The 20,714-nt window shown below is 37.6% G+C and overlaps 1 protein-coding gene across 2 annotated transcripts in view; it reads right to left on the minus strand.

The window, feature by feature from the left end:
- TBC1D5 (TBC1 domain family member 5) overlaps positions 1 to 20,714 on the minus strand; it is a 320,926-nt gene that overhangs the window by 117,543 nt on the left and 182,669 nt on the right. For both annotated transcript variants that reach the window (XM_051610176.1, XM_051610175.1), the window contains 4 exons: positions 17,215 to 17,303; positions 15,734 to 15,784; positions 15,576 to 15,645; positions 8,639 to 8,811 (listed from right to left, as the gene is read on the minus strand). In XM_051610176.1, coding sequence (XP_051466136.1) covers positions 8,639 to 8,811; positions 15,576 to 15,645; positions 15,734 to 15,784; positions 17,215 to 17,303 — 383 coding nt within the window. The remainder of the gene's footprint in view (positions 1 to 8,638; positions 8,812 to 15,575; positions 15,646 to 15,733; positions 15,785 to 17,214; positions 17,304 to 20,714) is intronic.

Below are 20,714 nucleotides of genomic sequence, written 5' to 3' on the forward strand. Positions count from 1 at the left end.
TTATTTTATATCATGTTATGAACTTAAAGGGCAGAAAATATGAAATTTCTTATCTCTCTCCCCTTTCCCAATAACAAAAAGAAAAGAAAATATATTGCTTGTATGTCATTCAAAAATCACTGCATTGGACACTTTTTCAGACTTCAAGGACAAGAATATGTATATAAAGGTAATCAGAGAAAGCATGCTTACATGGTCCTCATTTCAAATAAAGCAATAAGGAGTAAAGAAAAACAGATTATTAAAAATTACAGATGACAACATAGAGGTCTGTAAGAACAGATGCTCTCTTGTGGACATGGGAAGCTGATGTTATACCAGATGATTGCTGTTTTGCTCCTCTGAAATTTGGAAAGAATTCCTGTCCTGTTGTCAATACCTTCAATACTGAATGACAAGGAAGAAAACAGAAAAGCAGCACCCTTGGCTTTCTGTAAAAATTAAAGTGTGACTCATTCATTGATTTCAAAACAGGTATTTGAAACCAGCTCCTACTGTTGTCTGCTTTTGTTCTTTTTCACTAGGCAATTCTACTTTGCAGTGCTATGCAAAGATTCTTCTCTTCTTGCCAGAATGTGTGGGGCTTTCATGTTATATAACCTAACCCTTTAGGGCCTCGTGCTAGTACATTCATTACGAGGGGTGATGAAATAGTCTAATTATTTTTACAGCATTAGTTTAGTAAAATAGTTCAATTTTTAGAAATGTTCTCAAACAACATTTATCATTCTTTACTCTAGACTAAAATATTGTGAATTCATACAATATGCAAAAGTTACACAGAATTGTGCACCCTAATTAACAGCACTACTCTTGAGCAACCTCTTCCTGTGACCTGTGCTAATGGATTTTATTCTTTGGATATGCTGGCTTGCTTTAATATTTCATAGGATACTTTTAAAAATTCTCGTTCAAAACAACATCAGAACTAGAAAAAATACACATGGCATGCACCTATTTGGAACAAGATTTTTTTTTAATTGCTCAAACTTCTATAACTCTACCAAGATGCTGGAAAGAAGTTCACAAGGTCATGAAGAACCACTATTCAGCTCACTCATTTTAAAAGTTAGGACAGTCAGCTCTGTTATTTTCAGGGCAGTATCTTTTCCTGTTGCACATAGTTCCAATGCTACCATGTATTTATCCAACTCAAGAACTCTCAACAAACCAACTTTCAGAGAAGACTCAGAACATATAATTTTAATTATATAAGTTGTCCACAGAATTGCCCAGATGATTATTATTTTTAATCAATGCTTTGGTTGTCAGCAAGTGCTCAAGTTCCAAGTGCTGTATTTTACTTACTAACATCATGTTAACATGGGCATGTTAGCACAGTTTTGGTTTTTAGGCATATGCTGAGATAATCACCCTCTGCAACAGTTACTTCACTCACTTACTGCCTTTTCTGTACTGATTTCCAACATGAGTTTTCTAGACTAAGCTCTCTGTCACTGAAAGAAACAAAATAATGCACTAAATTAAACAGCACTGGTTAACCTCAGCAGCTGATGTGATTCAAGTATAAGGAAAGCAAAGGAGAAGTAAATACTCGATATGACACCATGAATGCCTAACTAGAGTAGACCTCCATTTGTTCTTCAGCTTTCATAGTCAATAGATGTTGACTACAATAAAAAAAAAAAAAAAAAAAAAAAAGACAAAGACAGCCTTCCAAACACTGTACGTATTACTAGGAAATTTATCATAGATTTCAGAAGATTTATTCAATTCAAAATCCACTGGTCTTTAAGCCTACTTATGTTTAATGCCACCAGAATTATTATCTTTTTTTTTTAAGGCTATGTGACAAAAGTCAAAATGGAAGCTGTCTTGCTTATTTCTTTCCCAGATAAAGATAATTCCCTGTACTTCATATGGAAAGCACATCACCTGCATCAAGAAGCAACATAATGACAAATCTGCATTCCATCCTCACAGCCATCCAGTACTACTCATTACCATCTCAGCACATAATTATGCAGCAGGAGAGTAAAACTCAGATGAACACTTTTGACACTTCAACGAGTCCTTCATTCTGTTTATAGAGTGGCCTTTTACATTATGTATATGCTAAAATCTTAAGTCTAAGGCAAGACTAAGATACTATTTGTGACAGTCAGGAAAATGGGTAAAATCGCAAGTTAATCACACTATAATTTTCAACCTAATACACAACAAGAAACAGCACAAAGTGAAATACACATTTCTTCAATCAATGAACCAGAATGCTTTTTTGGAGAAACTCAGCAACGAGCAACAGAACGCAAAATGGTGAGTAGTCTCACTTCATAAACAAAGAAAAGCAGCTTCTGGAGGTAAGTAGGATTTGCTTTCTGCCTGAGAGTAAGATACCTACCTTGATGCTTCCGAACTGTCCACATTTATTTGCACACAGCAAACCCTGTGAATTAGTCAACCATTGTAATGCATTTGGTATGTCAGCAGCAGGTTAAGACAACCCCTCTCTCCATCAAACTTCATTGCAGCTTTCTAAATTAGTTCCAGAAGTGTTTTCTTCTGTCAACTCACCTTGAACTTACCGGCTTCTTCTTACAATACTTTTTTCACTATGCAAGATAGAATTTGTTGTAAAGTGTTCAGATGTCTGACTCACCCCCACAAGGTTTATCTAAAAATCTAGAAGACTGTACCTCTTCTTAATTTGTGGGACCAACACCAAATGGTAACCTTTTTTAGGAAGGCCTGCTTATCTGGCATTAAATCTTTAACATGTCTTCTACTGTCAGAGAAGCTAGGATTATATGCCATTAAAATGTTTTATATCTAGGTCAAACAAAAAATAATCAGTGGAAATCAACAGCAATACCAATTACTAAGTTCAGGATTAATTTGGTCTTGAACATTCAAAGAAGAATTATTAATTTGTTCAGGAAGACATTGTATTTGCCTAGTCTTAGGTATTGCTAGATACCAAATTATTTTAATAGCAAGGCCAGATATGGCTGGTTCCCCTACTAAATGCACGAGAGCGCAAAAGTTGCTTTCATTGTAACTGCTGTCCAACAAATTGATGACACTGGATTAAAAACTACAGGGGAACTGTAATTGGTTTGGACCATGCCTTATATCATCTTGCTCATTTTTTTTGGTGAAGTTTGAGAATCCATAATAAACCCAGGCATCCTGGATGACCTGTAAAGTTTTCGTCAGCAAGGCTGATCTTTGACCTACTTTTTTTCTGGATATATTGAAGATTTCTTAATTCTGATGACTAGTGAGATTTTTTTTTAATTTTTTTTTTTCTGGATACAATGAATATGATTTTGTTCCTTCATTGCACAGGTGAAATCCTTCAAATTCTCCCTCCAGAGACCAATATCGTTACAAAAAGAATACTGCCTGGTTCCAGAATGGCATGGGAGAGAAACTAAAACAGGTGGATGCCCCACAGCAGTGCTCATAGCAAAGCAACTAAGAATAGTAATAGTAGAGCAGCACATCTGCTGTTGACTTTGCTGTAACATAACCTTTCCAATGCTGTCTTCAAATCTACATGTGTGCCCAGTTACCCTGTAACCTACTTTGCATCCTTCACTTTTTTTATTTTTTTTATTTTTTTTTTCCCCTTTGCTTCATGAAATAGGCTTCTTCCTGAAGTATAATTGTGGTATCAGCCTAAAGGTCTGAAACTGCCCCTGGATATGCCTGGGTATCTGACTGATACTCATAAAGCAGAGTGGCAGCAGGAGGCAAAGTCATTGGCACTGAATGTTCTAAGAAGGCCTTTTTTTGTACTGAGATTCAGTTCTCATGAAATATTTACACTCACTTCCGCATGCACTTTATTGTCTTTTGGATATGTGCTTAGAAAGAGTTTGCTTAACCAATATAATACCACTATCAGTGTTCTAATGCAGAAGCCAGTGAGTTTATGCAAAGAGTTAATTTTTATTCTTAAATAAAGCTGTTTACACTAATGCCTTGTCATTATCTTTATGTCCATTATTTCTATACACCCCTGGTTACATGATCTGGCTGTACTTTCTGCATGCAGTTCTATAAGAATTTCATTTGATGCAATATAATTCACTTTGAAACCCTCAGTACATAAAATAAAGTAGTAATAATGGTATTACGTGGGAGTTTTCCAATTGATTCATCTTTACAATTAAATATAAAAGAAATCCTCTACTACTAATTACTATAAATGGAATAAAATGTCCTAAAATACAAACATATGAAGCCTTTCCTCAAACCTCGTCCTTTCTCAAGCTGAGAGCACAACCTGCTTAATTTGCCACAGCAAACACAGGCCACTGCAAAAATTGCACAACGGTTTCGCAGTAATTATTTTGTACTTTAACATGAATTAGATGCAAGGGTCAAATAAATTAACACCAGAATACCATTTAATCTAGGACATTAATCATTGTTAACTCATCTAATTTTACAATTAAACTGAATATTCAATCTGTCAACCCTTCAGAGTATGCAATCCTTTTGTTTAATCTTAGCATTTTTTTCTTTTTATTTAGATAAAAGTTTATTATCAGGGAGGGTGTCACTGAACTGTTAATGTAATCAATTCCATTTTATTTTAAAGCCATTCTTGTGCTTTGCTTTACAAAGTAGAAAATTAGATATGATTAGATAATTATTATAGTTTGGTTAGACTGTACGCAATTGGCAGTGCTACCAGGAAAGTGGAACAATGTTATTCTGCAAAACATTATCTTAGGGTCTAAAAACAAGCTACAGACATGGCAAATGAAGAAGACTGAAGAATGATAAGACACAAAGCCTGTATCTCTGTATTGCTGGTTCCATTTCGGCTGATATTAATAGCAGCTGAATTATTATCACAGAGATACGTAGCAAATGACAGAAAGTGAATGAATATGTGGTCTCACAAAATTTCCAGCTACAAAAATTCCTCTGCTCAGGCTGCTGCTGTGTATGACACCTACTTGAAAGACCATAGCACAGCCATATGGCGTAGCCGGGACCCTAGTATACCTTGCCACACCAAATAGGGTTCTCTTTCTTATCAGCAATGAAATGAGATAGCCAGGTAATGCAAAGTCTGTTCACTGATGTCTTGTGGCAGATAAAGAAATCCACACCCCTGGGCTAAGACTTCACAAAATTGCAGTCATTTAGGCAACAGAAGATTTCTTCTAGACTGGTTGCTCCTCCCAGCATGCATCCTGGCATACCAGGCTGTGACTAATGACACCACAGTTTGCAGAGGACTAAAGGATGAAGAAAAAACAAAGATTTTTCGCATTGATGGGATGGATACTATGAGGAGTATACCTTCCCACAAAACTGGCACACAAACTTTGCACTACTGAACAGCAACCAAAATTCATGAGTCTTACCACAGGTACCAAAATGCCAGTCACAGTTGATCTTGTAAGCAGGTAAGCATAGTTTCAAGAATAAAGGACAGTTTCTGAACAAGGAAATGACCAACAGACTAGGGTACCTGAACTCCCAGCAGAACCAGTCTCCCTAGTGTTTGAAAAATGAAAGGACTATTTGTAAACATCAAAGGCTAAAATAAACTATGAAAACACAAAGAGCAAGTAAGAATTGTTTGTACCTTGCCCCAGAAGGATATAGAAGGATGCAAAGTATAAAATAATGTATTTTAAAATATTAAAACTTAATAAATTAATTAAATTGTAAAACTTGTTCAGGCGAGGAGAGGCTGCCACTAAGTACAAAACTTTTGTGTTGATATGCTTTTCCAGGAATACCCTAATAACTTTTGAAGGAAGTTCCAAGGCTTCCTTTCACCATTTGTAAATTTTTTGAGTTACAGAGAATCACAGAATGCCTTGGGTTGAGAGGGACCTATAAAGGTTATCTAGTCCAACCCCCCCACAATAAGCAGGGACATCTCACACAAGGACAGACTGCTCAGAGCCTCATCAAGCCTGACCTTCAATGTCTCCAGGGATGGGACCTCCACCACCTTTCTAGACAACCTGTTCCAGTGATCCACCGCCCTCATATTAAATAACTTATTCCTCATGTCCAACTTAAATCTACCTTTCTCTAGCTTAAAACCATTACCCCTTGTCTCATTGTTACATATCCTAGTGAACAGCTCTTCCCCAGCCTTCTTAGAGGCTCCTTTCAGGTATTGGAAGGTCACTATAAGGTCCCCCTGAAGTCTTCTCTTCTTCAGGCTGAACAGCCCCAACTCCTTCAGGGAGTTGTATCAGGGCACACATATGAATATTTGATGTTGGTAAATCCAACAAGTTCAGCAAAACAATAAACTTCAACAAAAAGTTCACATTAATTCTGAGCTTGAATTATGTTTAGCAATTATTAATAAACTATTATTGTTTAAGAAATGCTGTTTCTAGCTCAAGAAATGTTAAATACAGGAAAAGATCCAGCATCTGAGACTGTCAGATGGTTCACTACTGGAAATTACTATTCTAAAGAGTTCAGACATCATTACAGGTGAGAATAATACAACACAGTCATGTTCCCTTCCCTTTCATTTTCTCCTATATTAAATCAGAAATCAGAGAAGGATATGACCTCACAGACAACCTACTTTCCTCTTCTGCCAATGCAGACTCATTCTCTATGACACTACCCATTTCTGAGAGCTTTTCAAAGCCTGTCTTTAAAATATTCTGATGTGTTTTGCTTTGTTAATTTTGAGATACTATTTTACAGACTAACAGCTCCCTGTTAGTAAGGTTTTCCTGTTAGTCAGCCTGAAGCTCTTTCTCATAATTCATTCTCTTAACTGTAAATTTCTTTATTCAGATTCAGTTCTATTTATGCCACACCAGACTGCACCGTTCTTCTATTATTATGATGTTATGTTTTGAGCTAAAGTAATCTTTTTTCTTTCAATTATTTCTCTTACAGGCAAAATCTTATACTGAAGTGAATAACTACAGTACAAATTATTTTTGCCCCAAAATATCTGTTTGCAAATTTCTGAGGTTTATCTTATTTTATTTTCTGTGTGTTTTCACAAGCTTCATACAAAAGAAACACTGACTTTTTGTTTTCCTTGATATTTATATTGCTTACTTCTTGGTTACTACCTCTGACATTTATTAGGGATGTTTGCCGTCTCTTTCAGACTAGTGAAGATACTAAGAAAAGAAACAAATTTACACGATGCAAAAAATACTGTAATAGGACAAACGGTCCTTTCATACTTTTAATACCTTGAGTTTACTTGGCTTATACTTCCTCTCCCTGCAACCCATTCCTATCAAAACTATTTAATTCAGTTTTCTAGAATTACTTGTATCTTCCTTATCTATATTATTTTTAAGTCTGGGACTATTAGTTAGTCTTGGTTCAACTCTCCTCTTGAGGGTATACTATGTCACAGCATTTTTCCATTTTACTATAACATCAAATTAGATTTAATTTTCAGTATTGCAGTTATGGCCTGACATTTACACAGCCAGCTTTTCCCTTCCTTTCTACATTTTCTATTGAGTTGTTAAATATAATTCAGAATTACATGTGGAAATTCACACCTATAAATGAAACCTACTTTCTTTCTTTTCTTTTCTTCTTTCTTTCTTTCTTTCTTTCTTTCTTTCTTTCTTTCTTTCTTTCTTTCTTTCTTTTCTTTCTTTCTTTCTTTCTTTCTTTCTTTCTTTCTTTCTTTCTTTCTTTCTTTCTTTCTTTCTTTCTTTCTTTCTTTCTTTCTTTCTTTCTTTCTTTCTTTCTTTCTTTCTTTCTTTCTTTCTTTCTTTCTTTCTTTCTTTCTTTCTTTCTCCAATCTTATTTTAAATCATTGCAAAAAGTAAAAAAAACCACCAGTGTCATTTTTCTGTCACTGCAACTGCACATATGGCTTGCCAACTCTTTAAGGACTGATCAAAATTAATCAAGTGTCTAGAATTCCAGACAATGAAGGCAAAAATTCCTCCTCAGAACCTGAGTCAATTCACAGTTGCTCCTGGTTCATTCAAGCTACTCGCTCTGTATTGACCCAGACTGATAGTAGCAGCCATAACTGGTTTGGATGGAATACTGAGCAAACATATGGACAAGGCACCATGCAAAGCTGGACCTGGCCCAATAAGCCCCCTGGAATGGGGTGCACAATACACAACCAGCTAAATGGATCCAAGTCAGCTTAATGGAAGTAGGACCACCTGGGCTGACACCACACACAGACACTTTATTATCTCCCTGCCTTAACTTTCAACATGTTCCACCACACTTGTATTACCAGCATCCAAAATTCCATTACTGTGATAGGGGAAAGTTCATTGGTACTGAAGTGGTGATAAAATTAAGTAAATAAACCATTCAGTGAGTAAATAATTCCATTTTCTCCACCTCCCCTTCTTTATGTCTTATTATCCCATCTCTCCTTACAGGAAAACCATGGGTAGAATATGTACTCAATTCAGTATGTACTTCATTACTGCACTGGGAGTCTTTGTCAAGTTCTCCAATATGCAGCTGACCAGAGTTTATCAGCACTGGGAATACCAATGTCACAACACTGGGGTGTCATTTACCGTAATGCTGCCAACTGAACAAGTTATAAGAGACAAGTACTTTTTTTTAGCCTCTAGTCCTAAATTTAAGGAAAAAATATGTCCCAGTATAATGAAATAAAAACAGAAGGAATGAAATTAAATAATGCTTTGCAAATACTTACAGTCCATAAATCTGTGGAGCAATTTCCAGTCGGTTCAGATGCATGTACAGCTCAATATCGTGCTTCTTCAGCAGATGATCCTGAATTTGGTTTACCTTTGCTACAATAGCAATAGATGGGCCTAAGTCCTGTGGCCTTGCAAATGGCATAGGTGTAATAATCACTTCTTTATCCTGCAGACACAGGAAGCGGGGGAAAAAAGAACACCCATGAAGCCTTATGGTAATCATTGGCTTTCACATAAACATAAAATGCTAATATATAATTTATTTTCCAGCAAAAAATGAATTTCAAGTATCCACTTCAGTGGAAGGTATTGTGGAATTCCCCTTCCCAGGCATGCCAAGGTTCATTCCCTCATTCTGCACATCTTTTACACGTGTGCTTTACTTCTCATTCTCTGACAAAGTGTTGACAGCTTTATTTTAGCTTTAATATCAGCAGTCTTAGTCAGTCCACAGCAAAGCAGATGAATGCTAACTTGGTAGAGAATACAAGCCCTCAGAAGACAACAAATTGCTTACCAAATAGGTAATTACTTGGTTTTGAGCAATCCTTTCTAAATGGGCTTCCCTTGTTTAGAATATTTGGTGGTTGTACCTCAACATCTACAGAATTTTGATACAGCATCAGAAAATTTTGAAAAGAAAAAAGAAACAGACCACTGAGATGAACCTGATGGTTAGAAGATAACTGGTGGGACCTAAAGGTTGTGCAAGCTATGTCATGATCTAGAACATGACACACACCAAGTGAAAACAGAGGAAGAAAACTATTGGAGGGAGTATTAGCATCCTTGAACCTGACAGCACTTAAAATTTGTTCTTCTTACACAACAGTGAAGTATTATTGAAAAAGAGGCTGAATGTTAGAAAGAGATGCAGCAAGTGATGAACTCCACTGAATAGGAAACATGCAAAAAGGAGGATGCGACGTAAAAAGAAGTCAAACCTATAAAGTGAAAGACTGGGGAAAGGAAGAACTCATCTACCAGTAATGTAAAAGTTATAAAAGAGGGAAAATTGTAACAGTAAGAAGAGAAGATTTTGCAATGACTGTTGCAATCTGTCATCACAGCTCTCTGACTTAAAAACTTTAGTTTAAAAAACAGTTACTGTTTTTCTGCTCTTTTGCTGAGTATATTGATAGAGAAGCATTAGCAAGGTCAAAAGGTTAATACTTTCAGAAGACTTCATTACAGTTCATTCTTTGTTGAAGACAAATTCACTTGGTTCAATACACTGAAAAGTAAATTATTTTTAACATTCAATAACAAAGAAAGGGATGGGTTTTTTTTTTCTGTATAAGCTATCCACAAGGTTGTTTCCTATAGCTAGTGTCTCTCTTCAACCCCATTCACTCTGTACCAGCACTATAAGAAGAAGGAAGAGAAGTACCCATATTTCATAATAATTTACACCATGGTTTAACATTCAAGTGGGCAGCAAACATTTAGTAATCTCAACTAATAAACCTATCTTTTACGTTATCTCCTTTGCTTGAAATATCTTTTCGTAATTATTCAATTTCTGTACTGCAGAAAATATTTTATTACGCTGACCAGTGATCACACAATCATAGAATCATAGAATGCCTTGGGTTAGAAGGGACCTCTAAAGGTCATCTAGTCCAACCCCCATACAATAAGCAGGGACCTCTCACACCAGAAGAGATCAAGCCTGACCTTGAATGTCTCCAGGAATGGAGAATGCTACCATTCAGCCAATTCCTTATCCACTGAACAGTCCACCCCTCAAAGCCGTATCTCTGCAACTTAGAGAGAAGGATGTTGTAGGGGACTGTGTCAAAGGGCTTGCAGAAGTCCAGATAGATGACATCTGCAGGTCTTCCCTTGTCCACTGATGCAGTCATTCCATTGTAGAAAGCCACTAGGTTGGTCAGGCAGAATGTGCCCCTAGTAAAGCCATGCTGGCTGTCCTGAATCACCTCCCTGTCCTCCAGGTGCCTTAGCATGTCTTCTAGAAGGATCTGTTCCATTTTCCTAGGCACAGAGGTGAGGCTGACAAGTCAGTAGTTCCCAGGGTTCTCCTTTCTTCCCTTTTTAAAAATGGGTGCAATGTTTCCTTTCTTTCAGTCACCAGGGACTTCACCTGACTGCCATGACTTTTCAGATATCATGGAGAGTGGCTTGGCAACTTCATCAGCCAATTCCTTCAGGACTCTGGGATGTATCTCATCAGGTCTCATGTACTTGTGTACGTTCAGGTTCCTCAGATGGTCACGAACCTTGTCTTCGCTTATGGTGGGAAGGACTTTGTCTCCCTGGTCTCTGTCTTGAGAGCTGTGAGGAGAGGGGTTGCCATTGAAGACTGAGGCAAAAAAGTTGAGAATCTCAGCCTTCTCTTTGACTGTTGTTACTAGTTCATCACTGTTGCTCACTGGGGCGGTATGCTTTCTTTAACCTTCCTTTTTTGGTTTACATATCTGTAGAAGCCCTTCTTGTTTTTCTTTACATCCTTTGCCAAATTCAGTTCGAGCTATTCCGTGGCCTTCCTGACCTCATCCCTACACATCCAGGCCACATCCCTATACTCTTCCCATGATACCTGTCCCCACTTCCACTGCCTATGTAGTTTCATCTTGCCTTTTGTTTTGACCAGCAGGTCTTGACTCTGCCATTCTGGTCTCTTGCCTTTCTTGCCCGATTTCCTGTATCACCTTGCCCGACTGAGATCTCTTGCACTCTATGGAAAGCATCCTTAAAGATCTGCCAGCTCTGTTCTCCTACCTTGTCCCTGAGGGCCGTTTCCCTGGAGGTCCTATTTACTAACTCCTTAAAGAGCTGGAAGTTTGTCTTCCTAAAATTTAGAATCCTGACTATAATTCTTGTCTACCTCATACCCCTTAGGTCAGTGAACTGCACTAGTGACTGATCACTGCAGCCCAGGCTGCCTTCAACATTGACATCCCTGATGAGTTCACTTGCATTTGTGACCATCAGGTCCAATAATGCGTCACCTTGGGTAGGGTTGTCAGTTTCCTAAGAAGTTGTCATTGAGGCATTCCAAGAGATTCCTGGATTGCCTACAGCTTGCCATGCTAAAATGTTTCTATTGAAGGATATGATTGATTATAAACTGTATCTTAAAATCTTACTTGTTGCTTTGCAACATCAATTGCAGCATAGGGACTGATGTGTGTGTTACAGCGTGGTGGTTTTCCCACGTTGTTGTGGTACCAAGACACATTAATTTACGATGCCCTAAAATATTGCTTGACAAAAGCTCCCTCAGACTGTCTAATAAAGCTCACCAAAAGGGCATAATTCCATTTCAAATCTCTTCTGTTCTACCAAACTGAAATATAAAATAAAACATCTAGCATCTTAGGGACTAATAAGAGATGTTGCTAATTGCTTAAATACTGAAGTTCTTCACAGATGCAAATATGTTGGGAAAGGATACTTCTCTTACCTCTGCTTTTTTTACTTATTCCATTAACTTCTTTTTTACAAAATTGGCCAGTCTTCTTTTTACCCTGATTTTTGTTTCTTCATTGCATGGCTATATCCTATTGTTGTTTCAGACCTATTTAATCATTTTCTTTGTCACGTGCCAGAAGGAAAAATACTGAAAAATTCACTAATCTCCTTCTAACCTATACAGAAACCACTCTTAAAGTATGATATGGATACGGTAACATGACATTAGCATTAAATGCTAGTCTACAGGAATTTTTTGCAAACATAACAATTTACTTTGAAACTAAAAACAGAAGTCTGAATTTTCTGTATTCATGGGCTGTGCATGTTCTATCAGTTGGCGCACATACAGGGTATGAACTTTATTCTGGTTTATTCCAGTTTAATTCAATTTCAGCTTGACCACTACATGCACTCACAACTCTGATGACTCAAAAGATCTGTATTTTTAATTTTTCTTGGTAATAGGCACAGATTCTTGTATGAGAATCTAAACATTATCATCTTTCTACTTAGTTGAATTTGTAATATGAGAAGACTAGCTACTTACTCAGATTAGCTTTTACATCATTAGTTGTCTGTGGGTTTAAAGCCATCTTTACAAAATTAGAAGACAGACTCTTAACTACTGACTCAAGTGCCAGAAGATTCTAAATATCAAAACTAATGCAAGCTTGCTCTTACAGAGAAGTGCCAAAACTGGAGTTACTTGTCACTTGCAGCATTTGTGCACCTTGGCATAATGCAGCACTGACACATGGCTGACTGTCAGACTGACTGACTATCAACATGCCTAAGTGCATCAAGTAATATATGCTGGCTTGCCATTTTTAAAAGCATGAGATAAGTAAATGGTATCCATCAAAATGCAGCCCATCGGCATCTCAGAAATTAACCCCATTAACAGAAATCTTCAAAGCATGACAAAATCTGTGGGGACACCAGCTGTAATCAATAATCAATGCCTTGACCATGCTTTCTAATTTGGTGCACCCCACCAAGAAGCTTAGTGGATGACTAGAGTGCATATGGTATGACTGTTGTATCCTCTCACACAATTTGGTTGAAAAAACCATAATCCATGTAGTCAGTTGAAATTGCTTCAAAAAATCACATCAACTAGTGTGAAAGAAACAGCCCAAACAGAAAGATGCTCAAATAAACTAATACAACCAAGCCATCAAGACAGTTAACTAGAAATGACTCAGTGCCTGTGCCTAAAGCACAGAAGCCAAGTGGACAATCTGGTACTGTGCTCCTGCCCATAATCACTATAGATTAAGTTGCCACATGAGACAAAACACCCACTTTCTTTTTGTGAGCTTCTAAGTCCCAGGAAGCCTTTGAGTGCATGGGTTTAGCCATCTACTGCTAACACGAAATATAAATGATCAATCCCAAAGGGATGAGGTTCACAATAGAAAGAAAAAGAAAGACGGCTCTGACATGTGCTATTCTGTTTACAGAAGAGCATCAGATTCACCTCTGAGAACATTTTAAACATGGATATCAGTGAAATGCAGCTGAAAAATTCAGATCTGAGCATTACAAAGAGTCACCAAATTCTGCCACAAAACATTACCTACAACAACATGAACTGGAATGGCTGGCAGTTCATACTAATACAATTTATATATCCATGCACTTAGGAACCAAATGCTACAGCAGTAAAGAAAGGCTAGGACATAGTACATGTATAAACTGTGGACAGATTTCTCTCATTAACCACTAGGGAATGGAGTAGCTGGAGAAGCTCCACTAATGGCAATTGTGAGTAATGGAACCAACTGTTAGAAGCTATAAAATGTACCATGTCTCAGGGAGCACAAGCTTTCATTGCTTCCTTTGTGAAGTTTCAGACTTTATTATGTAGCCAGCGCTACAAGTCATGATTGTAAAAGACATATGTACAAGAAAGGATTATTAAAGATTGTACATGTTTGCAAAGAACAAAGAACTAGGTATTAATCCAAGCACTTTGCATTGTTAATTTTTTATGCCATGAAAGGACTAGAAAGGGCAATGTAAACTTTCACCCTCTACCCAAGTACTGCAAATCTGTAAGCAGACCTAGTTATTTACCAGAATAAAATTCAGCCTGAGACTTTACCACCTCTGTCACAGAAACTGGAACAAATACATTTGAAAGCACTGAATTCTGAAAAGCTACACTCGGGAGAAACATGTCTCAAGGCTTTGTTGTTGGAATAAAAGTGACTATGTAATAAGTTCATAAAATTTGTATCTCATATGCATTATCCTTAGCTACAGAGAACTATGTAAAAACCCAAATTCAAATAGTAATTTATAACTGTAGAGAGCTTAGGCCAAGATGTTAATGCTCCATGTTTAATAAAATACATACACAGACAGACTTAAAACATTTAAAGGAAATAGAAGCTTTTATGTGAGTCTTGGGTGAACATCTTTTTCTTCAACAGACATACAAAATCACCTCTAAAACTAGTACTCCCTAACTATAGTTTGCAAATATAGATTTTGGTGCACACCTGGACATTCAAATCCAACCATATTCTTGTGATTTTTTTCCTAACTCTAGATACTTACCTCATGGTCTATGTGAAAAATGCTGAAGTGAATAAAGTTGAAACTAAATTTGGAGGACAACTCTTTTAGGATATAATAAAGTCTTGGCAATATCTGTAATATAGTTATGTTTTGCTAGAGCCTTCTACATACACTCCATCACACAAATATTTTTCAGATTAAAAAAAAAAAAAAAGATAAATGTAAACAGGGAAAGAGACAGGAAAATAGTACTCTAAGAAAATATTGAACAATTTACTGAGGGAATTGTCCCTCATGCATGAAAACAGAAGGACTAGATGATCCCTAGAAGGTCACTGCAAAGACTTCTGTAGAACTGAACTCAGGATACAGAAAAATACTTCTATGAAAAGAAACAACTTATTAAATACAGTGGTGTCTGTATAGCTACACAGGAGATCTGAGAGCACAGAGATTTCCTCTGTTTTGAATATCCTGAGACCAAGAAGAGAAAAAGAAAATGGAGTGATAAAGTCAGGGAAAGATGCACCCTGATTACAGTTCTGGTTTCACAGCTGATTTTTTATATTGTGAAAAATTGAAAACAATCAATCCATTAAATACTGCTTATATGCATTTATTTAACATAACATGTGCACAACTTTTGGGCACATAAGTGTGCCTATGACAGGCATTATCTCAAATGCTACACAAGAACATCACCCATACGTAGGAGAATCTGTGTTTGTACATTTGGCTTTTGATTACCAAGTGGTCTTTAAACAGACAGGAACTCTTAACTAGAAGACTTTGAACAAGTGCTTATGACCAAATTCTGAAGAACCTCTACAGAACGTTAACTTGGTTGAGCTTGCTTTGACTAAGTTGTTTCAACAAGGATGCCTTATTAGCTTCAAGTTACTTCAATTGCATTAAAAAACACATTTGCTTAAAAATACAATAAATAAATTTTAGAGCATTATTTACCTTCTGACTGTCATGTTCAAAAGTTGAAAACCAATGTTCTGCAGTTTTCATCAGACGTGTGAACATGGCACTGAAGGGGGAAAACCCATAAACTTGGTGTTAAAGAAAGTATTACAAATAAGAGCAAATTAAATGTAAAGGAAGTTGTTAAAACTTACTAGGCATCATGTTCCAGATATTCAGGATTCAAAAGAACTTTCATTTCCTCGCTGAAAAAGGCAACAGTGAACAATCCAAATGTGAATGTTTATTTTTGGTCAGTGTTCTGCATTTACTGTTATGTATTTATAAGCCAACTTTCATATAAAGTGCAAATGAGAAAACTAGCCTTTTTAATTAAAAAGAGCAAATCCATTGAACAAATGAAGTCTTTCCTTTTTATAAAGATCAAAAACAAATTAGCTGCCTTGTCTGCACTACAATGAAGTAACCATCTAATTATTCCAAATAACAAATTACTGAATGTCACAATGTATTATTTGAATATGCTTGATCTAGAATAATTGATTGCTGCACAATCTATCACTGTTTGTCCCAAACAAAAAAAAATATGGTTACTGGTCAAATATGCAGTATCAAAACATGAATTTATTTTCTTTTAATAGCCTGTATTTTTATTGTACTTTAACAGCAATTAATCAGTGACAGGACCACTTTTCCATCTACTTTGCTGCTTAGCTCTGCTTTTTCAGTGGGGATGGAACAGAACGCTGTGCATAACATAAGGTCATTTAAGTTACTTGGCACTGAAGAGCATCTTCTAGGTAATTTCAGGATATCTAAGGACAGACATTGAATCAAAACACACACTTGTAAACAATCTCCATCGCAATGCTTAACTGCCATTGGACAATCATATTAAGGGGTGCTAACAGAGGTTGTATTATATAGTACAGGTAATTAAGTGGCTTTTATTCACTCCTGAACTCCAAAAAAGAGTGTAAAAAGACAAATGAAAAGCAATGATGTAAATATCACAAGTGATACAAAGAGGCAACAGGTTTTTTTTTTAAATTTTGTTTAATATCTTTACATATAGGGCCAAAAAAAAAAGCAAGCACCTGAATTTGGTTGCCAGGCAACCATGTGTGTAGTATTTTGTACATATGTTTATGATCACATACACACAGTCTGAGTGAAATGGAGAATCAATAGCTAAACTTTATGTTACTACCAAGTCAAAGGATAGTCAGTGCAGCTACAGCATTGCTGGTGAGGAAAGAAATACTAGTAACAACAACCTGTCTACATTGATTTTTATTCTCTTTTAAGGTATGAGGAAACCGAGTTGGTAACATGTACATTCTGTGACTGTAGTTTTCTAATCTGTCTCCTCTTTGAAATGACAAAACTGAAATACTTTTTTGCAATAAGAATGAGATGGTAGGTAGGTATGTAACCTTCCTTAGGTTTCTCCTTTTTTCACCAGCTAGTATCTGTGAAGGGGCCAATGTCTACACTTTTATTCCCCCTTCAGAAGCTGTAGTAGAGAAGATGAAATAAGGGCATTCCCATCAAATCATGAGGATGCAACGATTCCTAGTATCATTTTATAAATTATTATCTGGTACAGCCAATTTATTTATTTATTTTAAGAAAGCAGATATTTAATACTACACAAATAGAACACAATACTTGCCTTGGTTGTGCAGCCTCACTGGCATGTGAAAAAGCCTGGTGGTCACAATGCAGGATAAAGACAATGGGAGCTAAAAGTTCATGCATACCCTAAAAGTAAATGGAAGCAAAGTAGTAGTAAGATTATTTATAGTCATATAATATAGCTCCTAATGCATAGCATCAGGTAGCCCGCAATATTAGGTGTAGACTAACTAAAATCAGGAACATTTACATTCTTAACAGAACAGTTTCATAATCAATGCCTTTTATCTTAAATTGTGATTAAATCCAAGGGTTTATTCTTCTAGAATATACAGAAGCAAGTTATTCACCCTTTTTTCTAACACAACAGACAACAAATTGGCAATGGTAGGCAACCCTGCACCTGGCAGTTTACTCCAAGATCTATGATCATAAATATGAATTTTATTTATCATAATTACAATCATGATCCACGGTACAAAGATCTGCAATAGGGACAAAATTACAAAATTTAAAATTATGTTTATTTGATAATGTCCCAAAACCATACAGAAAAGCATAACAGTAGTCTTCAGAGGAGACAATGTCCTCTGTTTGCGAAGTTATAAAATTATTCTTCCATTCGTATAGATATGAGAAATAAAATGAGAAGGGGGCAGGGGGTCTTATTTTCTTTTATTTTATTTAAAGTTGTTGTGTCAAGATGAAAAATAAATTCATAATAACACAATGCATAGGAGACCTGGTACTGTTCCACTGGAGACTGTTACTTATATACGTAATATAGAAACATGCAGAAATCAGAACAAAAAAAAATTGGTGGATGGTCGAGGACTCTGGCCAGCTCTAGAAGAATGGCTGGACCACCCATGCCAGCCATCAGTGCCATTGGTGCTTTTACCTGGAACTCACCAGGAACAAAAAAGGAGCCCTGATTTTACTTGATTCACTTGGGGTTTGTCAGTTTGTTATCAAGGAGCAGAAGCAACTGCCTCAGGAAACAAGCACTCCAGCCGGCGGGCAGCAACACACTGGCAGGTAAAACTATAGTCTGCAGAATGAAACCTCATCTTCAGTAGATATTCAACCCATTCCCTCAGATTAGATCAGAGAAAACTAGGATTTAGGGTGTCATAACTGAAGAATTTGGTTATGTCAGGCAAGTTGGGCTCCCAGTGGTGGACTAGGATGGTAGGCAGCAACTACACAATTTACAGGATGTGGTGGGTGTCAGCCGTACAAAAGAAGTGAGAGGAGCCCTTCAGTGGCTTCAGTGGCTGACACACCAGAAGGCTGTGCTGCCATTCAGAGAGACCTAGACAGGCTGGAGACTTGGGCGGGGAAAAACCTGATGAAGTTCAACAAGGGCAAGTGTAGAGTTTTGCATTTGGGGAAGAAAAATGCCATGTGCCAGTACAGGTTGGGGGCTGACCTGCTGGAGAGCAGTGTAGGTCAAAGGGACCTGGGGTTCCTAGCAGACAGGAGGATGACCATGAGCCAGCAGTGTGCCCTTGTAGCTAAGAAGGCCAATGGCATCCTGGGGTGCATTAGAAAGGGTGTGGTTAGTAGGTCAAGAGAGGTTCTCCTCCCCCTCTCTTCTGCATTGGTGAGGCCGCATCTGGAGTATTGTGTCCAGTTCTGGGCCCCTCAGTTCAGGAAGGACAGGGAACTGCTGGAAAGAGTCCAATGCAGAGCCACAAAGATGATTAAGGGAGTGGAACATCTCCCTTATGAGGAAAGGCTGAGAGAGCTGGGTCTCTTTAGTTTGGAGAAAAGGAGACTGAGGGGTGACCTCATCAATGTTTACAAATACGTAAAGGGTGAGTGTCAAGAAGATGGAGTTAAGCTTTTTTCAGTGATGACCAGTGATAGGACAAGGAGTAATGGATACAAATTGGAGCATAGGAGGTTTAAGATGAATATCAGAAAAAAATTTTTTACTGTGAGAGTGACAGAGCACTGGAACAGGCTGCCCAGAGAGGTTGTGGAGTCTCCTTCTCTGGAGACATTCAAAACCCGTCTGGACGCATTCCTGTGTGATGTACTCTAGGTGACCCTGCTCTGGCAGGGGGGGTTGGACTAGATGATCTTTCGAGCTCCCTTCCAACCCCTATGATTCTATGATTCTATGATTCAGTGACGGCAGAGATGTGAGATGCAGCATAGACCTATCTGGCTGCCTCTGGACACAGGGCTCACGCCAAGGAGAGGGAACTCCAGACCTCAGCACAAAACCACCAACCACAGGTGGGCTTGGTGCCAGACACCCCGAGTGAGATCCCTGCTGGGTCTTGCTCTGTGAATCTTTGCCTGGCTGCGGGATGAGAGCGTGCTGCCAGCAGTGCTCCAGCTCAGATGTGCCACTACTTCACCAACAGGAGCCTCAGTCCTGACTCCAGGTGAGTGCTCTGGGCAGACAGGGGTGCCAGAAAGGCCATCTTTTCTCTCTTGATGGCAGAAAGAGCACTGAGGCAGGCCCATCAAGCTCACAGGCATTTCAGGCTGCTGTTGGGAGTCAGATGATGAGTCTCCAGACAGGAGGTGGTGTACTTTTTTGCTTGCAGTTCCAAGCTAGGAAGCCCCTCCACTTGCTTTTCCAGTCCCTTCAGTGATGGACAGATGTGCACAATGAAAGAATTACACACTTGTGCAGCTACCCTGCTGCTTTGCCAGTGTATCAGTTGATATTCCATGTAGCATTTGAGTAGTACTCAGTATCAGTGAGTTAGCTTATCAACTTTGTATGCGTTCCATTAACTACTAAAAACCTTTAACTTTTACTGGAGATTATGCGGATTTTCCTTAAGCGATCCAAACTGAGCAGAGAGGCAGATGTGGAAGCCTTCTTTAGATCATTATCTAGTTTGAGTGTACTTGCATGCATGTCAGTGAATCCTATCTGCTCATAAGAGGAAATTCCAATCCCTAGCACTGTTGAAGAAAAGAGATCCGGAAATTTCTTTGCACGCTATCAACTGAATTCCTAAGAAATTTAATTTTCATTTCTTCAGGATTGAGATGACTGTTACAGCCTCAACTGAGGGCAGCAGTAATAGCAGTCAGCTGACTGGGCAAAACCAAAGACAGCAAAACTATTGAAGTTTGGGCAATTTCTTTCTCTTCCTATTTCTGAACCTTTAAGGAGTACTTTGAAAGATGAAGGATAAGTAGAAATTCGGTTAGGAAAAAAAAAAAAAAAGATTAAACCCAGTATAGCCACTTGATTTCAGGAGCTGATGTAAAATTCCCGAATACAACAATATGGGTGAGATGACAAGTTGACCCCTTTAGGTTTCTGAAAGTCTTATGGTCATACTAAGAGGGAAAGGAGTAGCAGAGACAGGAAGATAGGTCCAGGATTAAAGAATAAATGTAAGTGGCAAAAATATTTAAATAAACTCTAGATAACCTGGGTTGTACTTTCATAGAAACTCACAGCCCTCGGTTAATTAACAGCTCCACATCTAATCTTTTATTCACCCTGGTATTCAAACATGAAATAAGAGAAATGGAAATGCCAAAAACTTGACTATCTAA

Source organism: Apus apus, chromosome 2 (assembly GCF_020740795.1).
Source record: "Apus apus isolate bApuApu2 chromosome 2, bApuApu2.pri.cur, whole genome shotgun sequence".
NCBI classification, from domain to species: domain Eukaryota; kingdom Metazoa; phylum Chordata; class Aves; order Apodiformes; family Apodidae; genus Apus; species Apus apus.